Source organism: Panthera onca, chromosome A1 (genome assembly GCF_046562875.1).
Source record: "Panthera onca isolate mPanOnc1 chromosome A1, mPanOnc1 haplotype 2, whole genome shotgun sequence".
NCBI classification, from domain to species: domain Eukaryota; kingdom Metazoa; phylum Chordata; class Mammalia; order Carnivora; family Felidae; genus Panthera; species Panthera onca.
In genome coordinates this window covers 52,810,578-52,834,233 of record NC_138339.1, presented here as the reverse complement: position 1 = coordinate 52,834,233, position 23,656 = coordinate 52,810,578, and the positions used below count along the sequence as shown (strand labels likewise).

Genomic DNA, 23,656 nt, shown 5'->3' with positions numbered 1-23,656 from the left:
GCAACCCCTTGGTGATAAGTTGGTATTCAAGTCATATGGTGGCACAGCAGTGGGAATCATGTTTAATCATTTGAATACTCTTGCAGAAACTGGGACCACCTGGTAAAACAGCAGAACCTATGGCTGCAGGTAGCCAGATGCAGGGGCCGTGATCCTCATCAATGAGCTGTGATTGGTAGAGCACCACATAACCAAGAGTTACACGTTCAACTTTGAAACCAGAAATTTGCTGTTTGCCTGTGACCCAGGAATAAAGCAGAAGCACCATGCAGGTAGAGGGAGTTTATCTGTACTACTTGAGGAGGTAATACAAAATTTTGCAGAAGACAAAAATGGATTGTGGATCTTGTTTCACCATGAGATATTGTGCAATTAACATCCCTTCTGTGAGATTGTTTCCTCATTTGTAAAATGTGCATAAACAGAATACACTTCATTGAATTGTTGTAAAGATTAAATCAAATAATATATCCAATACAGTAAAACCTTGGTTTGTGAGCATATTTCATTACAGAAACACGCTTGTAAGCCCAAGCACTTGTATATCAAAGTGACTTTCAAGAAACATTGGCTCATTTGTGTTTATGTGACATTTAGCATCATTTACTACTCGTATTGCAAGACATTGCTAATTTATCAAGTTAAATGTATTAGAAATGTTAGTTAAATTATTTAGTTAGTTAAATGTATTAGAAATTAGAAATGCTAGTCTTGAGGAACACTCACAGGGCAAGTTACTCATAATCCAAGGTTTTACTATACTGATAAAAATGCTTCACTCATATATGTACTTACTCATACTAAGACCAAACCATTTTTACTTTAACTGTTTATAGTAGAAATGCTTTAAAATATTTTAACTCACTCTTAGGACATTTTAAATGGAGTCACTGAAAATTCATTATACAATCATTGTAAAATAATAGAAATTTAGGTTGTTAAAGGATTTTGGAAAGCATCTAATCAAATCTCCCAATTATAAAGATGTAGAAATGGAGGCTCAGAGAAGTGAAGTGATTTGCTGATGGTTCACCTAACCTAGTGTAAGAATCTGTTCCAATGCACTGATGACTTTAGTCCATTAAAGCTTCACTCCTTTATTCTTATAGAGGAGAGCTGTGTGCCCCAGATGCACGGTGAGCCCACAATTTTGAAACTGGTTTTTATATTCTTCTGCCTCACTGCTTTCTATCTGCTGTCATTTCTACTTTTGGTCTGCCTGATTCTAAAGCCCCTCCTGTTTCTCCACAGTTTACTTGTCTCATCCACTTTGGGGTAAGAAACAAACTAGAGTGAACTAGGTTTAATATACGAGTGAACAGGCTTTGAGTGAAGGTAGTGATTCTACTGTGAGTAAAATACTTGCCTTTCAATACCTATATTTTGGTTTATTTACTTTGAGTATTGCCTAGTTGTGGATGGTGCTGGGAGTTGAAGGGAATTCTGGGCTAAGCATCAGGTTATCAATTTTATGAAAAATTAAAATCCTTAGAAAAGCAAAATACAGATAAAAGCGAGGCATTGTTACATTAACATATGGATAAATATAAAAGTCAGGTAAATGAATTAACTAGCTACCACCACTAACAAAAAATAACCCAAGGATAGTAAATAAATTATGAGATTTTAATGTGTTCAATTAGAACTAATATGTGAAAGTTAAACAGAGAAGGTTGTCTGCCAATTCATTTTGTAGTAATTGAGAAACAAGCAAATTAATTTAAGAAATGCAGGAAAAGTCTATTTGCATATTGTCTTTATGACTGTACATAAAGCATCTAGTCTGGAAGAATTCCCATTCAAAGGGACATTAAATTAGCATAGTGCCGGTCTATAGGTCTCCCCCCAATAGTTACCCACATGCTTCTGAACACCCATAGTCAGAGAGATGAATGTTCCTTCTAGCTCAGGTTCTGGAGAATTTAAGACAATAATTGCTTTCAATGTTTCTGGGGCAGAAAGCATTAGACGGCCAAAATCTGGGTTAAGGACATTTGTAAACCATAGAACTCTTTGAAAATGTACCCTTTGTGTTACTAACACCTCATATCACTCAGACTTTTCTACAGCAATTTGTAGTTTTGTTTTGGTTTGGTTTTGGTGTGATAGTACACATTTTATTTTTTCATCTGCAAATATTTGTTATAAGCAACTTTATGATTATAGATTTCATAGACCTGATATGGAATATTTATAATTTTAATCTTATCAATTGTGTATCAATGCTTAATACTAGCATATAATGAGATGACGTGATGATGGTGATGATAATGGTGATGATGATGATGTTATTAACACTCACTTATTATGGTGCCTTATATATACCCGACACTGTTCTAAGCAATTTTCATATATAAATTCATTTGATGATAACATATGGAAGTAGGTTTTTACCAGTAAGTGCTTTCTGACAACAAGTCCTTCTGCTCCTAATGGCTCTACCACCAGCTCATTATGGTTCCTGAAATCCAACCATGAAGTAGTGTTTTAGAGAGCTTAAACTGGACATCAGAATAGTTTAGGTTCCAGTCTGTGTTCATGTTTAAACTATTGTCTCTCGGTTGCAAATTTATCCTTCTATGCTTTGTAACACCGGTACTGAACTGCACAGCTTTATTTCTCCCTTTAAGATGTTTCCTACTCAGTTCTGGGAATAGGAAGCCCTCTAGGGAGATGAGAAGAAAGGAGAGAAAAGGAAGAAGGGCTTCCTCATTCCATCTTAGTCTGTTTTTCTATGGCCCTCCCCTCTGGCAGGAGTACTTAGTTCTGCCTCTAGGTGCTTATGCAGTCCCAGAACTAGCCTCGTGGTGACCCAGGCATTGACCTCTTTTAAAAGTTTGGGCCCAGGCTCTTTGGAATCTTTCCAAGATGATATTCCTAGCCCTTCTTCTTTTTTCCCATAGTTTTAAGGATAACAGCTATTTCTCTATCTGAACTGCACTTGATACCAGGAGACTCTGAGGTTTATTTGATCATGTCCATGTCCTTTAACGAAGCATTGACCTCCTTTCCAATAGGAAATGACATAGTAGTAATTAATAATATGAAGTCACATCACAATTAATTAAAAATGTCACGCTTGTTGATGATGTAATGAAGTAATCCTGAGAATCAAGTGGTTTCAATACTTAATTTTTATGGTAGTTATGATGACTAAAAGAACTATGGGTGGTCGGTCTGCTTCTGACTGCATTGGAGAATCAACAGGCAGAAAAGTATAAGCTCAGGGTTTTTCCTTCTCAGTTGAAGTTATAGAGAACAAAAGAGCTTCTATGGCAGTCTCAAAAGAATTTCTTATTTCTAGTAGCCATAGGGCTGGCTTCTCCTAAAAAGTCGATGCAGATTTTAATTGTGCTGATTATAGAACTATAATGTAAATCAAAATCTTACACTGGCCATGTATCTCATGAGAGAGTCAGGATATTAATTGGGAAGGAAAGTGAGGCTAAAACTTGGATGGTGACAGCTGAGTGGACTTGAGCAGGGCTGAGAATCTTAGAACTTTAAGGCTTCCTAAGACTTTCTTATAATGGAAACAATCCACCTTCCTGGATGTGAGAAGACACTCCTGCTCTTGAATTCAGATCCTTCAGTGATTCTGTCAGATAAAAAACTGCAAATCAACCAGTTGACAGGCTGACTACAAAAAAAAAGTAGTAGAGGAAGGGTGTTATTGTGTCAACTACAATCATGTAACTAATTACAGATATGGGAACTATAGAAGGTATGAATATTTCCATTCCTTGCTCGCTATTACTTTCCTAAATATATATAGCTCTAGATATCTCTAAAGATCACATGGGCATTTAAACTAATTGATATTTGTATATATTAAATAATTTCTTTTGACCTCCTTTCTCCTATCCCTTTAGTGTTCTACATAAAGGTGTTTTCATCATAGAAAGGCTTACAATGGACTCTTTGGGAAACAGATTATTCAAGTGTGACTGTGATTATATTAGATTAAATGTCATCACTCAGAAATGGATACTGTAATTGCTGCCCAGAATGGATATGATGGCTGTGCAGATCTTGTATATCTCCTTTTTGGACAAATGTTGAGAGTATTTTGTTTGCATCAAGGATAATTGCATCTTCTGGTTGGGAGTCAGCATACATATACAGAAGTGAATGTGTGATATCAATTAACTGACAGGGTGAAGTATGTCTGTTATTAAGCATTTTTCTGTCATCTCCAAATCCAACCTTCTATACCCTATTTTATGATGCTGGGCCGGGAACTCTTTAATTTCCATTTCTTTTCTGCCCCTGACACGTTATTCTAGTAGAAGGTGCTGGAGGAAGATTAGAAAGCAGGTGGAAAGAGAAAGGAACATTCTCCTTTCTATCAATTTGTTTTGCCTTTTAATGTTACCCTTCACCTTGCAAAAACAGTTGATTAGAGTCTTCAGTGCTTTGCATTTCCAAAGCCAGTCTCCCGAAGGTATCAGTTGCAGTCAAGCAGCACCTCCTCCTTGCGAGGCTGATCCTAAATGTGCAAGTGTTCTTTGGCACGTGACTGAGATCCCAGCAGCACATGGGCAGACCACAGAGGTCTGAGACCCAGCCCTGAGGTGCCCCTTCTCCAATTACCTGTGATTCCAGCATCGGGCAGGTGGCACCCTGTCCTTGTCTGACTCCCAGCTCTGGGGTTTCCTTCTCTGAGCTGCTGAGTTACTTTCACCATCCAGGTGGTGTCTTCTCTTCACATAATGGAGTCCATCTCTAGAAGGCCTCTTGCCTAACTTTCTAGGCTCTGTGAATAGTACCATCTTTCTTTTGGTGTCTGCTCCTATAGTTACTATCTCTATGTTGCTTATTCATCAGTTTCTTCTGTATTAAATTCTCTTTATTGAAATACCTAATCTGGTTTCTGTTTTATACAGTTCTAATTTGTGTTGACTGGGATAACTCATGTCCCCATTCAGACTCAATCCCTTACCTGTTTAACTGGTGGGTGGTTATAGAAGGTATTGTACAAATAATATCTAAGGTGGTTTCCCAATTTTTTTTCTCTGGGGAATACTAGTCCTAACATTGTCTCCTTGCAAAATAATACCTATGGCTGAGGGGATTTGGGAAATGTTAAATACTGTAGCAATCTGTGAGAGAATCATAATGCACATAAACATAATAAAGGCTCTGAGAAGTCCAATAGAAAATAAACTTATTTTACTCCGATTCAGCACATCTTCCCAAATTACTTGATTAGAAAAATTGCTTTATTTTCATTTAACATCTATCACCACTCCATGACATACACTGAGAAATAGTATTCTCTAAAATCCTTAGCAATTCAGAAGTTTTATAATTTTATGGATTTTTAAGATCATTTTATTGGGGTGAAATCTGCCTCTAATATCTAATGAGTTTAATTGGTCTTATCTGTTTCAGTTCTAAGCATAAACGTTGACTGAAAGTAAAGTCTTTTGCAGTGAAATGTAGAATGATTGCTGAGGACACGGCAGGAAGGATGTCAGAACACCAGAAAATTACTACAGGAAATGAAAGATGAGATGAGAGAATTCTGGAGGGGATTAAAGAACAGAGTTACACTGGGTTTGATGAGGATATGTATGGTTATGGCTATGTGAACAAGCTATGGATTCGCACTATGTGGGTGTGGCTCTCAGTTATACTATCTGAGTGCCACTGGCTTTTGAAGAAAATTAGTTATCTTCTCTGTACCTGGTTTCTTATTTGAAATGGAAGTCTGGGTGCCTGGGTGGCTCACTAGGTTAAATGTCCAACTCTTGATTTCAAGTCAGGTTGTGATCTCAAGATTGTGAGGTTGAGCCCTGCATCAGGCTCTGCACTGGGTGTGGAGCTTGCTTAAGATTCTTCCTTTACCTCTCCCTCTGCTCCCCACCCCCAACTCTCTCACTCTCAAAGATAAATAAATAAATAAATAAATAAATAAATAAATAAATAAATGGAAGATCATAGTGGTACATATTTTACTGATTTGTGAGGAAGGTTAAATGTAACATAGAGTATAAGATGATTAACCTCTGCCTAGCATTTAATGTACTTTCTAAAACAGAAACAGGCCCTATATAATTAGACTAATTTAATTTACATAGAAAAGAATAGGAATGACATAAGTATAAATTGTTCAAAATGGAAGGACCTCAAAAGGGCATCTGATCCATCCCTCTTATCCTATAGCTGAGAATAGAAGGAAGTCTCCCAGAGACCAAGAGATTTGTTCAGGGAGCTAGTTAATGGAGATGTTGGATGGAGTTCTCTGTCTCCTCCCCTTAGTAGAGAGCTATTTCAATTAACTTGTCATTTGTTAGGCTGTAGAATTTTCCCATTTTTCTGTATTAACTCAAGAGTAGTAATCTCAAAATGTTTTTTCTGCATTCATAGCTCAGGGTGATGTCAATGATATTTAAGCCCCAACAGCAGCTAATGAAGAGTTTATCAGTTTGGACAAACCACATCACATGCTTTTTCCTACTCCTAGTTCCTGTTTCTCTAAGAGTATCATTCAATATGGGAGAAACATGGCTGGACTTAGAATCAGGGAGAAGTAGGATAGCATAAAAAGAGAAATAGTCTCAATTAATTTTTTTCAGCTTTATTGAGGTATAATTGACAAAATCACAAGGTATTTAAAGTGTACAATGTGATGATTTGATATATGAATACATTATGAAATGATTCTCCCCACTGAGTTAGTCAATTAATGTATCTATCACCTCACATATTTACCTTTTTTTTTTTTGCCGAGAACATTCAAGTTCTCTCTTACCAAATTTTAATTATGTAATATAGTGCTGTACTCTAGTTATCATATTATACACTGGATGCTCAGACCTTATTCATCTTACAACCGAAAGCATGTTGAGTGAAGCAGGAAAGACATGAAAAATCATCTCTTTGAATACAAACTTAACTCTGTTTAGAGCGAGATGACTGAGACTGCCTGTCCCATATCTTCTACCTGTCAGAATCACTGGGGACCCTAACATTGGGTAGAGGTAACCACTTCATTTCTTCATATTTAAGAGAAAGCTCTTTTTCCCTATCTTTATTAACCAGATCCAGGGAACCATGTTTTTTTTTTGTTTTATTTAGTGGCATACTTAAAAAGGTAGAAAATATGAGATATAACCACAGTCAAAATATAACAAAGTTTTCTTATAGTCTCATTTTTTTCTACAATCTCATGGAATTATGATGAGCATATTATTTTTAAAGGAACTCCTAATGAGATAAAACACCACTGTATTGCAGCTTAATTAAAGCGATATACATATGCATACTTTATGTATTTATTGAGGTAAAATAGCACAGCAAGGTTAAAAACAAATGGCTAAGTTCAATACAGGCTTAACAATGTCACTGGAAACCATTTTACTAGCACAAAGGCCTTCAACATGCTGGTATTAACCTATTGATAAATATTTAGACTATTTATATTGTGTACTCTTTGACAACTAAGCCAAAATAAACATATTTTAAGGCAACCTTTGGAAGTATTAGCATTTCTTATTTTATCTTTGTGGTTAGTGCTCTTCACAGTGACAATTAAAATATTGAACATTGAAAGACAAAGATTGGCAAATTCATCTTCAGGGCATCTTATTCTCATACAAATTCTTCCTCTAACATATAGAAAAGTCAGTTTTCAACAACATTCAACTTCCAGTTTTGAGGGGTAACATTATTGCTTTTTGGCCCAAATATGCTTACTCAAAGCTATGTGTTACAGGTTTTCAATGTTCAGAAAAGCATCCATACAATTCTTAATGCTATTTTTAAAAATTAGAAAATGAGAACTTATAGAATAGAAGTTATCCTGGCTGCAAGCTATTCAACACTGCTGCTCATTTCCATTGTGTCTTTGGAAAGATAAACTACCCAGTATACAAGGTTAAATCCTGCAAATGCAACAGGGAACAGAATCCGAGAATACTGGTCTATTTTACTGGTGCCTCCAAAGGCTGCAGATAGTGGTGGGGGTGTGACAGGTGTTGACTGTAAGATAGGAGCCCTAGTGAGGACTTTGCTGGCCTCAGGGGCTGGAACTATTGGCAAGGTCAGAGAGGAGATTCTTTTCTTCAGATGATACTTGGAATCAGGATGCTGTAGGGAAAAGACATAAAATTCAACCTAGGTAAAAGACTAGAGATTACTTAGTTATTCACTTTTTCATCACTGACAGGTATTTATTGACTACTTACTATGTAAGATAAAATATTAGCAAATTGTTAATAGTACTTGATAGTGCTACTTTTCCAAGAAAGTGTTAAGTTTAAAAAAATGATTTCTTTCTATCTAACATCCTATAATTTAATCCATCAGAAATTGATGCCAAGCATATTCCACATCCCAGAAACTGTGTTGAGCATTAGGCTATTAGGAAGAGATGAACCGTGTTACAAAGGCTTATCTAGCCACTTGCAGTTGCTGGTGATGCATAAGCCTATAGGGCAATGAGTGTGGGCAACGAGAGGGGAATTCACTTTGGAATATATGGACAATTACTTAATATAAGAAAATATAGCAGTGTGCCTGGGTGGCTCCTTTGGTTAAGCATCCAACTTAGGCTGAGGTCATGATCTCATGGCTCATGGGTTCGAGCCCCACATTGGGCTCTGTGCTGACAGCTCAGAGTCTTAAGCCTGCTTTGGATTCTGTATCTCCCTCTCTCTCTGCCCCTTACCTGATTGCACTCTTGTCTCTTAAAAATAAACAAACATTAAAAAAGAAGAAAATATAGCAGTTCAGTTAGTTGATATCATTCTTCTAGCCTACATCTTTATCATCACACATTCATAAATTTGAACCAGCTGAGATGACAACAACAAAAAATATTAAGGTGCTTGTATATGTGAAAAGCCAGTGGCAAAGTATCAATACCTTTAAATTGCATGGGATGACTGTTCATTCCTTGAAATACAATTGGCTCTTAAGCCCAGAAGTTTTATATTGAGAGCTTTCTGCTTCCCATTCAGAACTTCTCCACTGGTCTCCCTCCATTCTAAGTCACCAAAAAATGATTCATTGACTGACCTCAGAATTGTTATACGTTCTTTTTTATCATTTGAAATCATGAGACAACTACTTTTTGTCCTGAAAGAGATATTTAGCATATTAATTGTTAGGTGAGAAGTCTAAGTCCAGAGGGTGGAGGTGAAAATGCCTCGTCCATAGTTGCACAGCTATGGTGACTAGTAATAAACTATGCTGGTCAATTTCAATGCTTGTTTCATCATCCCCACATTTTCTTGTCTTTACTCTGAAGTATTGGGTCTAGTTCAGAGACTCTAATTCTGTTTGCTTTAGCATCTTTTCATACTGTTAGAGACTAGGGAATCTTCCTTTGATTTGTATCTTTTCCTGTCTACATCCTGTAATAGTCACTCTCCTTGTGGCCAGGTTGTCGTCACTGGGTCTGCCTTCGAACACTTGCTGTACATTATCTCTGCTCTTGTAAAACTGCCTCGTTTTCTCCCTGGCAGCAAAATCACCACTTTGATGCCTGGCAGGGTATGTTACTCACATGGGCAGACTCCTGTGGCTTTAGCCAGCAACCCCGCGGCAACAGGATGAGGCAGCTGCCTCCCCTGTGCTGGTTGAGCCACAGGACCAGAGTGACCTGCCGATGTGGTGACATTTGGAGTGTGAGAAACAACAATTCCAAGAACCTCTTCTCTCTATCTTCCTCTCCTGAATTTTGCTGTTTGATTTGTCATGGAATTTACTGAGTATCTAAATAATAATAGACATCATTGACAGTTCAAGCCCAGTGTGCTTTTAGAGACCGTGGGAAAATCTCTCTCTTCACCAAAAACAAAAATGAATCTCTATAGTCAAGTTTTATTTCTCACGCCTATGGTGAATTTCAAGGAAAAGTGTGTATCTTTATTTGTTAGGTATTGGCGCAGAATTGAGCTAGGTATTCTGGACAGAATTAAATAAATCATAGGTCTTGGGAGTAGAAGATAATTTAAAATAGTAGAGGTTTCAGTCTGCTGACCTTAGGAAATAAGTGACACTTTCTACTAAAAAACATGTGACAAATAAGGACTACTGTGCTCAGGGTCACCAGTCAGTATGAGGATAGGACCAGAGTAGTGGTATTTTGGTCTCAGTGTATGCTGCCTGTCTTAGGAAATAAACACAGTAACTTCTTTCAAGAGCTTTCTATTGTGTATCTCAGATTCTAATTGGAATTTTCAGCCATTGAGTATGTTAGTGAAATATTCTCCACATAAAAGAGCAAAATGTATTACTGTTGCATTTTCCAAAAAGAGTTATCCTCCTCCCAGATCCATGGAACACTAAAAAATTTTACTCTAGTAAAATTTCTAAGGATCGTGATGGAGTAGAAAGAGGGCAAGCCTTTAAAGCAGATTCTCTTTTTAAACTCACCTTGATTTTTAATGGCATGCATTGCCTATGTTCATTTCTTTTTTAAGGAGAAACAGGGTAGACATAAAAAAAATTCATTGAGACAAAAAAGTGATTATAAAACATAATCTGCCATAAAAATATAAAGCATTGTGTTATCTTCCCCTCTTTAGAGCTGTGGGGCAAAAAGGTATTTGTCAATCTTTTGGCATTGTCACACATAACTTAATAAGAATTACCAAATGACTTTTGTCCAGCGTTAAGCAACATCACTCAAGACCAAACACCATGAAAAAATTAATGACATTACCTTGGAATTAAAGATTTTCCATTTCCTCATCTAGTTCTCCAAACAATCTCTATGGAGGCTTGCTGAAGAGTTAAGACAGGAGAGTCAAAGAGCCCTGGATTGCAATTCCACATATACTACTTACCTACTAAATGAAGTTTCCATCTTTAAAGTTAGGAATTAAGTTTTTTCTTTTTGTTAAGAATTTGAGGAAGAAAATGTAAGATATATTTATCTGATAGATTTATAGATAGATGGATAGATATTTTACATATATATATATATATATATATATATATATATATATATTAGAGAGAATACTTTTTGCCTTAGTTATTATCATGTTCTTACATTCTTCCTTCTAAACACTATTGTGCCTTATCTCCTTTCCTGACGTGAAATCCACTTATTGGTAGAGGGCATATATTCTTCATTTAAAAAAAATTGTTTTAATGTTTATTTATTTTTGAGAGAGAGAGAGAGAGAGAGAGATTGCAAACAGGAAAGGGGCAGAGAGAGAGGGAGACACAGAATCTGAAGCAGGCTCCAGGCTCTGAGCTGTCAGCACAGAGCACATGCGGGGCTTGAACTCATGAGCCACGATATCATGATCTGAGCCTAAGTCAGATGCTTAACTGACAAACCACCCAGGCACCTCACAGGGCATATTATTCTTAAGTATGAGTGTCCCACAGTGCCTAGCCAGTGCATAGAACAGAATATATTCTTAATAAGCAAATGCTGATTCAACAAATGAATGAAAATCTAAAAATTTCCAGAATTTCTTAGAGTAGTCAGGCAAAGAGGAGAAAACAAAAAGTTTTATGATTGTTTTACATTATATTTTAGTATGTTGTTTCATATTATACTGTAAGTACCATATCTAAATGCTTACCAGTGACAAGCACTGCACAGCATTTTGCATGCATTATTTTGCTTATTCCTAGAAAAAATCTATAAGGTAATAGTATTATTTTCATTTTAAAGATGAAGAAATGAAGGCTTAAGCAGGAAGTTCACACAATAACTGGCAGTGCCTGTGATGCTACCAATCACACTCTTAATCATTTTTGTGGTTTCTTCCCATCAGCTTTAAGGTTCAGGGCATGGTTTCCCAACCACTGAATTATTGACCTTTTGTGTCGCATACTTCTTTGTTGTGTCCTGTACATCATGAGACGTTGAGCAGCATCCTTGCACTCTACTCACAAGATACCTGCAGCAACCCACTCCCCAATGTTGTGACAACCAAAAATATCTCCAGACATTGCCAAATATTCTCTGGGGAGAAAAGTCTTACCGCTGAGTATCACTGATTTAGAGTCACAGCTATCTCACTGCCCAGCAGTGATTGGGGGGTATTTCTAGCAGGAAGTAAATACGATATGCTCAAGGAAATGCAAGAGGCCTGGCTAACCCACATGCTGGACAATCAGTTCCTGCATAATTGGGAATTGGCAATACAGAAAACTGGACTACGATTTAGAAGATCACATTGAATTTCTGAAATGAAAAGAAAGCCAATTTTGCAAGCCATTCAAGATACAGGTTTGCATCAGGCCCCGCCTGCTCTATTGTAAGCCCAGCAGCTTCAGCTGATGGTAAAATAGGTTTTTGTCAGAGTCCAGATGAGGGCTCAGCTTGGGGCTGTCACTGTTTTGAGTGGAACACCTGTGGTTTTGAATTTTTCCAGTGCTCCCCTGCTGCTGAATGCCATCCTGCTCTGGGTATTTATAGAGTACTGCTTTGTTTTAAGTAATGCCACATTGCAAAGGTACTTTGAGTCAAAGTGGACTTTATGACAATCAGTTATTTGATGTAAGGATAAGACATTTGGAAAGTGGTTAAGGCAATTTTAATATGACGTTCAGTGAATCTAATATGTTATAGAGGAGGGGCAATGGGTTACCTCACAAGAGAGAGATTCTAACCAGGGCTGCATTACTCAAGGAACAAACAAAGCATCTGTTTTTAGAACCAGCAAACAGGGCAACAAATATAAGAGAGAATACTTTTGAGGGTGAGAGAGAGAGAGAGAGAGAGAGAGAGAGAGATGACACGTGCCAGAGGAGCAGAGGGAGATGGAGGGAAAGAATCTTAAGCAGGCTCCACACTCAGCACAGAACCTGATGCGGGGATCAATCCCAAGAACTGTGAGATCATGACCTGCTCCGAAATCAAGAGTCAGATGCTTAACTGACTGAGCTACCCGGGCACTCCAAGAGAAAACATTTTTGAAAACATTTAGTACTTGATATTTCAAAAAACCCCACTATTATATTAATTATTATGAAAGAAATAAAAATTCCATCAAATTTTCTTGCATCTACGTAATAGCTGGTAGAATTGGGACAGAGACGATTCCAGAATTTCTATAAAGAAGCAGCTTATTGGCAGCAATCTGGTGGGTTAGTGGTGTGGGGCACATGTCTACAAACCATATTGGAATGCTTAGAGGGTAGAGAAGGAAATATTGGATGGGGATTTGATAGAGGGTATGGGGAAAGAACTAACCACCTACATCCCTCATCTAATCCACACTACCCTCTCTATAACTTATGCAATAGCACAACCATGGTGAAGGGACTCAGAGTCTCTCATTAACTTACTTTAACCCTTAGTTCTACAGAGTAATGATAGTATTCAAAGAAATCTTGGCAATATTTGGAATGCAGGAGGCAAAACTTTCATTATATGCTTTGTATCTCTTTACATAGGTGGAGGGAAACATAATAATGGCTAAGCAGATCATCCCAATCTTGAAAGGGATTATAAAAAGGACATAATATGTCTTATTTTCCTCTCTATGCCCAAGTTTCTAGCAATTGACTTAGTGTTTCTAGAACAGGACAAGGTTCATCCTTCTATCTCAGCTTAGGCATCACTTCTTTCAGAATCATGACCCCTCCAGTCAAGTTAGGTATTCTCACATGGCTCTTCCTTAGCCACTACACATCTCTAACCACAACCTTTATCACAATGTTTTGTCATGGCTTATTGGTTTGTCTTTCTTCCTGTTGAACAAGAAGCTTGTGAGGGAAGAGGCCCTATTGATGTCAATCACTAAATGTATCCCCGGCATTCTACAAAGGATATGGAACATAAAAACATTTAACAAGTACTTATGGTATGAATAGTTCAATGAATACATAGGTATTCAATAAATGGGTTCCAGATGAAAAGAAAAAAAATAAATGAATAAACCGCATAATCAGTATAAATATAATTATTGTCCTGGCTAATGAAATTTTGGGCAATTTTGTTTGTAGATAATTTACCAAGAATATCACACCTCCTGTGAAGAAGAAAAGCCACATTGGATGTGTCAATAGGTGGGGGAATTCATTCTTAGGAACATAGGAATGAGGGCTTAGACCTTTAAAATAACAAGGAAACTAGAAAAAAATCCAAAAATTGATTGAGGTCCAAACTTGGTCTTACACACAAAATAAATATACCCTAGTCACATAATAATTAATGAAACATGAAGATAAGAATAACTCTCTAATCCCAAGAGAGCATGCCAGATAAAAATAATAAGGAAGATACCATATAAGCAAGAAAGAAGCTGTGGACAGTTTCTTCTCAAAATCTAAGAAGAAAGAAAGAAAGAAAGAAAGAAAGAAAGAAAGAAAGAAAGAAAGAAAGAAAGAAGAAATGAAGAAAGAAAAGAAGGAAAGAAAACCAGTATCTACTTCCAAATGCCTTAAAACCAGGAGGATCATTTGTCTACAGAACACTGCTGAGGATTTAGTTTTAGATGTCTCTTTGGGTTTGAGTACTACATTTAAAACTCCTGAATTTCTTTGCCATTATTATATTACATTTCAAGGTCAAAATCAAAGTGATAAACTTTCTCCCTTATTCATTCTTAGTTTCTTGTGAAAAGCAATGAGGACATTAAAATATAAACTTAGAATCACATGAAATATCTAAGCACGTAATTTTACTTCAACCTCACCACATTGGTTTGCTATTTTAATGTTCAAATTACTCAAGTAATGTTATTTTGATTACAACTGAATAGCCATTTTTAAATGTCATGGTATTTGAAAGAAAAAATGACCTGGCAATCATAATATACCATTGTGTTGTATAAATTGCAAATGTGTAATTTATGTTTGTTCCTCTGTATTATATAAGGCAAATTCCCAAGGTTTGACATGAATAAATAAAATGTAAATGTCCTATGTAATCATCTATATTTATTTTTGATACCTACAAGGTTTGCATTGTTAGGTTTGCTTATTTTGGTTTTTATTTTTATTTTTATGCTTTGACCAGCCTTTTAGAAACAAAATGCAGCTTTCCATTGCCTTAAAATATTTTAAGTGAAACCAGGTTAAGAAATAAATTTTTTCATAAGAAAAAAGTCAACTTGCAGTCAACTTTGAGATGATTTAAAATGCATTTTTTATCTAGCTTCCCAAAGGACCTGCTCATTATAGGTTACTATTTTAGAATCACAGAAGATAGCTTATATGAAAACCTGAGATCTTAAGTTCCATCTTATTAATAAATTATACCTTTAAAATAATAGACATAGGGAATGCTAACTCTATACTTTCTCCAAGGATTTGAAGTCATTTTCCTCTCAGTGATCCATATTCCAAAAGAATTGAATAAGGAAGTTGGTCTTTCTTTTTATCTCAATATCAGATCAAAGAACATATTTAAAATAATTTGAGTTATTTTTTATCTTGTCTTTCATGAATTTCTCTTTTGATTTTAATTGCATTTCTCAAAGAAAACTGTTAAGCTGAATTCTGATAAATACCAATTCTTCTTTCTCTATAGACACATGTTAAGATAATATATGGCCATTGGGACATATATTGATTATATGTCTATATATATATAGACAGTTTATAACATAATCACTTATTTTTACAAACAAAATAATTCTCAAAAATATTTTCTAAAAAAAATATTTTCAAGTGTTTTGGACTGAGTCTTCAGAGTAGCATCTTTTTTGCTATAAAATTGATATTTTTGTGGCCTTTCAAAACATTTATATAAAGAAAACAGCATTAGGTCATGGGAAGAATTTTGGGAATGGCCTAGCATTCTGAAAATGTTTTATATTGCAGTATGCATTCCTTTATATTTCAACCTTTGAGAAATTATTGGGGAGAGGATGGCCTCTGCCTCTGGTGGATATCAGGACTTATGGAATCAATTTCTAGTTTTCCTACCAACTAGTAACTAACATTTCCCCCCTCTGAGACTGTTTTTGATTTGTAAGCAGAGGTAGTTAGTCTGGATTACTGGTAAAAAGAATGGTAAACTTTTTTTTAATGAGAGCTAATTTAAGAAAAAAATCTTTAAATTATGTCTTATTTTATCTTATCCTTGGAGAAAATAGATTCCAAGAAATATACCAAGAAACTTGTTTCTTAGTATATCAAACCAGATGTTTCAATAAGAAAGTATCATCTTTTTACCCAAATACATGCCTGAGAATATGAGAAGTACAACACACATAGTAATTTTTATCATTAAAGTTAACCAAGGATTACCTAGGCTGCATGTGGTTCTGTGATTTGGAAATGTTCACAAGAATTGGTTATAAAGACATTTTTAGTTCAAAGTGTTTGCAGTACTTGATGTTACAGAGCAAAATTTTCTTGTTTCAAGAACTATTATTTGGAATTTGCATTGACATAAAAACTTGCATTTGTCAATAAGTTCTAAAATCCATTAAAAAAAGTGTGTGCAGTTGAACTGTTGTGAGAATTTACTTAGATGTGAAATTGAAATTTGGGGACACATTCATGACCCTTGAATTATTAATGCTATCACTTATTTCTTTTTCAAAAAACCTTTGAGGACCAGAGCTTAGCAACAGAAAATCTAAACTGAATTTTATAGGTATTTATCACTTATTATTAAGTCTTTGAATAAGAACAGGTTGGGATATATGCATTTAATATACAAATATGAACATGAGAATGTTTTCACGTAAATCAAAAACTTTGCTTATGACTCAGCATTCACAGTACCTATTATTCACATCTTGCCTTCATGAAATAAAGCAGCAAACAGACAATTTCTAACAAAAATTGTCTATTCTATAGGAGTCCCTGTTTATTTCCCTCAGACTCTGAAGCTTCATTAGGAACTTTTTCTTTTTCACTTTATTCTCCCTAGTTGGTAGAAGTAAACCTGTTCAAAGGAAACATCTAAAGGCTGAGAAGAATTTTCTCATCTCCTCTGAGAGCACGGAATCTGCTAGTACCAGTGAGGATGATAAAAGAAGAATGCCAAAAGTTTAGAGCAAAGATAAATGAAGGATTGCTGCTTCAGGTTTCTTTTCTTCTATGAAGTTGGAAAAGAAGTTGGCCTTAGAACCAGAATTATGTAACTTGTGCTCAACTAATAGTATTTTTGGACTACTAAGTTGTTTGTGATCACCATTTGGCTGCCTTTTCCTAACTGGTAGGTAACATTAGAAAAGTAAACAATTACCAAAATAATCTCAGCTTCCAAGGGTTCAGTCGCTTTTGATATTGTCACTGGGGGTGAGGCTGCAATCTGTGCCCTCCTTTTGGCCTTCTGTGTCTGAAGATTGGTAAAATAGTTGACAGCCGCAAATTCAATAAGAGCAGAGAAGACGAAAGCAAAGCAAACAGCTATGAACCAGTCCATGGCAGTTGCATACGACACTTTTGGCAAGGAGTGCCGGGCACTGATGCTTAATGTGGTCATGGTTAAAACAGTGGTGATCCCTAAAATGAAAAAGAATGAGAAATGCAGTATTAGCATTTAGAATCTGATAATAACATCAAATGACAATGTGTCAGTGGATTAAACGTTCTGCAAATGTAATTTTTGTTATTATTGCTTTTTTTAATGTTTATTTATTTTTGAGAGAGAGCACAGGCAGGGGAGGGGCAGAGAGAGAGAGAAGGAAACACAGAATCTGAACCAGGCTACAGGCTCTGAGCTGTCAGCACTGAGCCCAACATGGGGCTCAAACCCACAAACAATGAGATCATGACCTGAGCCAAAGACGGACGCTTAACTGACTGAGCCACCCAGGCGCCCATGTTATTTTTGTTTTTTAATTGTTGACAATTACTGTCATAGGTATTAAAATTTTTGTATCCTTCAGTACCCAGTGCAGTGGCATGTACGCTGGAGTTGATCAAAAAATATTTTTTAATTTGATTTAGTTTAACTATTGTAAAGCTTAACTCGCAAATAATTCTAGTTATTTACTTCTTAAGAAAACTCACAGCAAGTAATTACCATGTAAGTACTAAAAACCTTGAACTCCTGGTCTATCTGAATAGATGATGATATCTATTATCATATTTAAGAAATCTATCTGGTATGAATAGTAAACATAAATTAAGTCCCTCATTTTTTAAAATTTCTAGCTTGATTTTAAGATAAAATATTTACTCATGAGAAAATAATTTCATCACTGAGTTGTCAACAGTTTCATGTCTTGTATTATACCTGGGGAATTTATGTAATTTCAAGATGGTCAACATCATTGTATAGATATTCTTTTATAATTTGCAGAAGGAGGTCTATTTTAAAATGTACTAAATTAAAAAGTCAAAATTCATCTGAGATTTCAGTTCAACTCAGGTCTTACCTATGAACTTATAAATTATAATCATGAAAACTCAGAAAAAATTGGATTTTGTTATTATTGATGATATTTTCGGTTACAGCTCTTTCTCTTATTACATTTTGTTCCATCAAAACTAATAGTGATTCTATATATCATAAATGGAGCTCATTATTTATGTTGAACCATGGGAAATTGGTTATATTTAACTATTTTCAGATCTTGAAAAATGGCAACGTTTTACAGTTCAATATAATAAAAGCAAGATTTAATTTATATATTAGATATAATTTATATATCAGGTTTCAATATCTTAGCCTTTGTTTTCATGGGTTTACATGTCAGTTGTTACTTTCCTGCTTTTCCTTAGTTATGAAATAGCAAATTAAGATTTTATTTTATTTTTTTAATGCTCATTTATTTATTTTTTAGAGCAAGAGGGTGAGAGAGCACAGGGGAGGAGGGGAGAGAGGGTCAGCTGTCAGCACTGAGCCCCACGCAGGGCTCGAACTCATGAACCAGGAGATCGTGACCTGATTCCAAATCAAGAGTTGGGTGCTTAATTGACTGAGCCACCCAAGCATCCTGAGATTTTAAAAAAGAAAAAAAAACAAAAAAACTAAAACTAAACAAAAAAGCCTCCTTAATAGGGCACATGAAAGTCACAGGAATCCAGCCAGAATTCTTGCTAAGACAAATTTTTTGTAGATTCACCACACAGCTTAGGATAATATAAGGGTCATTTTATGTAATACATATGCCTGAATAAGATAGGAGTCTATTTCCTTTGTGGATTGAAAAAGTGCACTAGTGTGAATATTCCCCTAAAATACACAAGCAATAATTGCTGGAGGATGGGTGAAGTATAGCCAGAGAATGAAGCATACCAAAGACAGTTCTGGCTGGGACAGACTCCTTATTAATCCAGAAAGACACTTGAGAAAGAATGACTGTCATAATGCAAGGAGTGTATATCTGTATCATGAAGTAGCCCATCTTCCTTTGCAAGTGGAAATAAACTGTCATTATTACGTATTCACCTGTTGGAAGACACATATATCAGAATTATTGCTCTTGACAGTATGCAAAAAGAATGCAGCTGGAAATAAATCTTGCAGATCTTTAAATTAACATGGGCTGGAAGAAAACAAGCAAAGGCATATTTCAATGTATGTCAAAGATACTTAATCAGTGAATGATAGATACATCAGCTCACTGTTTTCGGTGGTGTTCTTTGTGTCATATACATAGAAAACTACTCATCCCAAGGTTACACAAGTCCTTATACGCACATGGTTGCAAAATCAATTTTAAAGAAACCTACTCATCACTTCAAAACAGCAAGCGTAGCTGAGGATGGCTAATGCAGAGAAGAAAGAAATATATACTTTGAAAATGTGCATTAGGGTCACCTTGCTGGGTTGCATTCATGAGTTGGTCTAATTCTTACCTGTGTTAGATTTAATTGTCTCACTAGATACTGTTTGTCCAATCAGATCATACTGGAGGAGGCTTGAAGATTCTTCTGGGACTTCGACTGAGTAAAGTGGTCCTTTTTTCCATGTATATATGATTTCACTTTTGGGGTAAGCATCTGAATTTTTTAAACAAACAGCAGTGAATATGACTAGTTGTGTTTTTCCTTTTTAAAGCAAATCTTGTCCATATAAAAAGGAAAATACAAACATAAATTTTCTTTAATGGTATTCTTTACTCTGTGTGACTAAAACCTCTATTTATAAGATTGACAGACATGATTAAGTGAGTATATTCCTGGAATCTCATTGAGAGTATCATAGTAATATTTCTCTTTTGCTTCCCAGTCTCTGACTATAATCAAATAACTGTATATTTTGAATGCATTATTTGGCTTTCAGAAGTCTTTTGTAACTTACAACTCCCAAACTTGAGTGGACAAGCATGCCCATCCATAGGAAAGTTAACCAGCCTCATAGGACAGTCAGCATTGATGGTAAGCCTAGGGACATTGAAATAAATGGTTCCGAGTTAGTATGATGGACAAATCATTTGGGTAGAGGAAACTGAATTGGGAAAACCTCACCTCATAGTGTATAAAATAGTTCCATTCTGCATTATTCTGAAGAGTTTATTAGGGGTTGTCATATTGTGAGCAATTGATTTTTTGCCATTCCTGAAAAAAGTGTCAGGTGTCCAGATTTTACTGACCATTAAGTTATTCAAACTCAAAATCTCAGTTGGCCCCCCAAACTTCAACCTCTCATCAGTCCAAGTCTGGCGGAAGAAAACGTCCATTGTATATTCCTAAGAAAAAAAATAAGATATTCACGCAAACTGGGGAGATAGTTTATTAAGAATAGTTGATTCACTAGCTTATATACCCAATTATAAAATTTAAGAAATAAAACAACTTTTTTATGACAATAGCCTATCAGAAAAACTATGATTTCAGTAAATTATTATTTTTCTCAAACGCAAAGTTTGCAACATTATTATAAAAGATAGTATTTTGTCGTGCAAACCTCCCTCCTTCACCTTTACCCTCTTCCACATTCTTCCTCCTTTCTATTAGTCATCCACCTCTCCTTCTGTTGGCCTATCAATTTTGCCTTCATTAGCTTAGAAAAAAAAATATGAAAAGATTTACAGTCTAGGTTTTGTGTTGGCCATCCCACCATCAGTTAGTCTAACCATTCCCCTCAATGTCTTGTTCACCTTCAAAGGTGTCTCCAAGAACCCTGGTACCATGAAATCAACTTCCAAGGACAGACGAACTTTGCTTGATAAGTGTACTCTGGCTGCACATCATAATTATTTTATATTGTTCTCAGAGAACATAAAAGCAAATGTTACCACAATTACTCAGAGGATCATTTAAGTATGCATAATTAGAACTTTGAGTTTTAATTTGTAGCTTTTATGAAATAACATTAGAAATCTTAAGAATTATGGTGAGGGCGTTGCAAAAGTCAATAATAAATAACAGCTTATAAGTATATCAAAATATTGCCAATAATTGCTTTGACTACTTTATAAGTTCCTTTATGAGACCTATTATTAAAAGTGGTGATTAGATTTTCAAAGTATAATTTGACACATAATATATCCATATAATAATGGTCTAGGGTATAACCAATCTCCACTGTATAAATATACTTTAAAAATGAGACACATACATAAAATGAAGTTCCAAGTGTTCCCCAGACTTCAATAATATAATATAATATGGTTGTGATTATTTATTCTGGAGGTGAGTCAGTAGTCAATGAAAAATATGAGAGTAAAATAATTGAGGATTCAGGATAATTCTGACTCCCCCTTCTTTCAAGACCTAATACATTTATCTCTTAAATAAAGTCCTCCTCCTTCTCCTTCACTTCCCTGTTTTCTTTCTTACTTTTGTCCCTCCCTCTCCCTTTCCCTTCCTCTTGTACTGCTTCCTTCTTCTTTTCTTCCCTTCTTGCTTTTTTATTTTCTTGACAACTCAAAAAAGCAGAAGATAAAAAGTCTCCAGTAACTACTTATGCACAGTTACATTTTCCTAATTAAATGAGGCAACTATATAAAGATTTATTTTTACTTCAATTTTAGTATTTATACTTTACTTTCAAGGGGAGATAGTACCTGAGAACTATGAAAAAATACCATGATACACTTTGTTCTAGAAGACTAGTTCAGATTTTCATTGCCACTTACTATAAATACTCTCTTACGAATCCTACAGCCATCTGTACCTGGAACAGAGTTCCCAGAACACCTACTGGTCCATTCGTAACACAAAAGGTACAACATACTAGCCTTTCCAAATGATGCTCTCTACTGTTTAGTAAAATATACTGAGAAGGATGTGCCACAGAAAATATCTATATTTTAAGTTTCATAGATATTCTCAATATACTCTTATATGGCGTATCATCTTTGTTGGTTTTTCTTTTTGCTACTCTAAAAATTTACCAGGACTTCATAAAGATGGGGAAAATCTTATCTTTGTAGAAAAAAATCAGTGCATGATATGTGGCCAGAAGAGAGGACTTTAAAAAGTCCCTTAGGTTAAAGCATTCAAGCAAAGTAGTGAAATGTGAGGGAGATTAAGCCAGGAATCTGCTCTAATGGCCATGGCCTCCAAGCATGAGCACACATATTGTATTAGGACTCTGGAACCAAGCTTGGTAACAATGCCCGATACTGTTAGTTCTGGGACTCTGCCCTCCCTTCACCAAATAAAACTACCCTCCTCACTCAGAAGTCACTCACCATCTCCACATCTGACACAGGCCCAAAACTGGTCACATAAATGTCTGTTTTGACTTCAGTGACAGCACCTGAAATTAGACCAGAAGAATGGGGGCAATTACCACCAGTGATGTTAAGGAGACTGAAATTAATGACCTTATCACAAAGTCCCTTCTCATGGTCAGAATCTGCAACATATCCTAAAGCAATCTCAGTAGCAGGAACCCTTGGGTTTTTCAACTCTGAAAACTCATACCAGTTGTGTTATTTTGAATTTTTTCTGGTCAATTTGGGGGAATTTAAGGAATGCAAGAGAACTAAGTTAATACTCTAATAATAAAAACTATAACAATAACACATCTTGATAGCTTTAATGGGACAAATGTTAAGAAAAGTGCTTTACATGGAGAATCTCACTCTATACTCACGTAACTCTATGAAGCAAGCACTGTTCATACACCCACACTACAGCTGAGGAAGCTGAGGCTTAGAGGGTTCAAATAATGTTCATAAAAGTTCACGAACAGAGGAAGGGGCAGAGACCCGATGGGAACACATGGCCTTTCCCAGTACCCCTGCACCTTACCACTCTGCTATCCTTCTGAAGCCTCTGGGTCTTAGAACAGCAGGAAGGGAGAAGGAGAGAACACATGTTTGGTCTAGTAGGGATACTGTCTCTCACCTCCAAATCCCGGCCTCAGACGATTGTCATAGCCTTCAAGCAAGTTGTCTAGGATCCGACTGATGTTTTCTGAGTAGAAGTTGCCTTCATCTTCAAGTTTCCCTAGGGTATTTTCTACCCTGTGAGTAGACAGTCAATGATCCTCACTCCCAGCCTCAGAGAAAATAGGCTGTCCAATCCACCCTCATATACTCCACCACAAATACATGCCATACCACCCAGGCTTCTTCCATGATTTGGTACAGAAGTCACCCAGTGGGTGTGCGCTTTCACTTTCCTTAGCGCTGAAGGGAAAAAACAAAATCTTACTCACCATAGAATAATGTACAGCCAGGGCAGAGGCGACGCCATCCTGCAGAGCACTGCAATGCCCCAGTTCACCCTCCTGCTGGCTTCTCCTCCCTCCTAACAAGCACCCCTTTGCCAATCAACTAGAGTAATATTCCAGACCCCTCATATCTCTTTTCCCTGTTTGCGTCCAGCCAGTAATCCGTAGATGAAGAGGTTACCAGAAAAACCTTGAAGG

The 23,656-nt window shown here is 36.0% G+C and overlaps 1 protein-coding gene across 1 annotated transcript; it reads right to left on the bottom strand.

Annotated features, from left to right (window-relative positions):
- Positions 1 to 6,678: 6,678 nt before the first annotated feature.
- GABRA6 (gamma-aminobutyric acid type A receptor subunit alpha6) lies at positions 6,679 to 23,244 on the bottom strand. The gene is made up of 8 exons (XM_060634935.3): positions 23,131 to 23,244; positions 22,470 to 22,537; positions 20,299 to 20,519; positions 20,132 to 20,214; positions 19,687 to 19,830; positions 19,124 to 19,276; positions 17,123 to 17,382; positions 6,679 to 8,094 (listed from the first exon to the last, which is right to left on the bottom strand). The coding sequence occupies exons 2-8, from the start codon at positions 22,470 to 22,472 to the stop codon at positions 7,819 to 7,821; spliced, it is 1,140 nt and encodes a 379-aa protein (XP_060490918.2). The 5' UTR covers positions 22,473 to 22,537; positions 23,131 to 23,244; the 3' UTR covers positions 6,679 to 7,818.
- Positions 23,245 to 23,656: the final 412 nt, after the last annotated feature.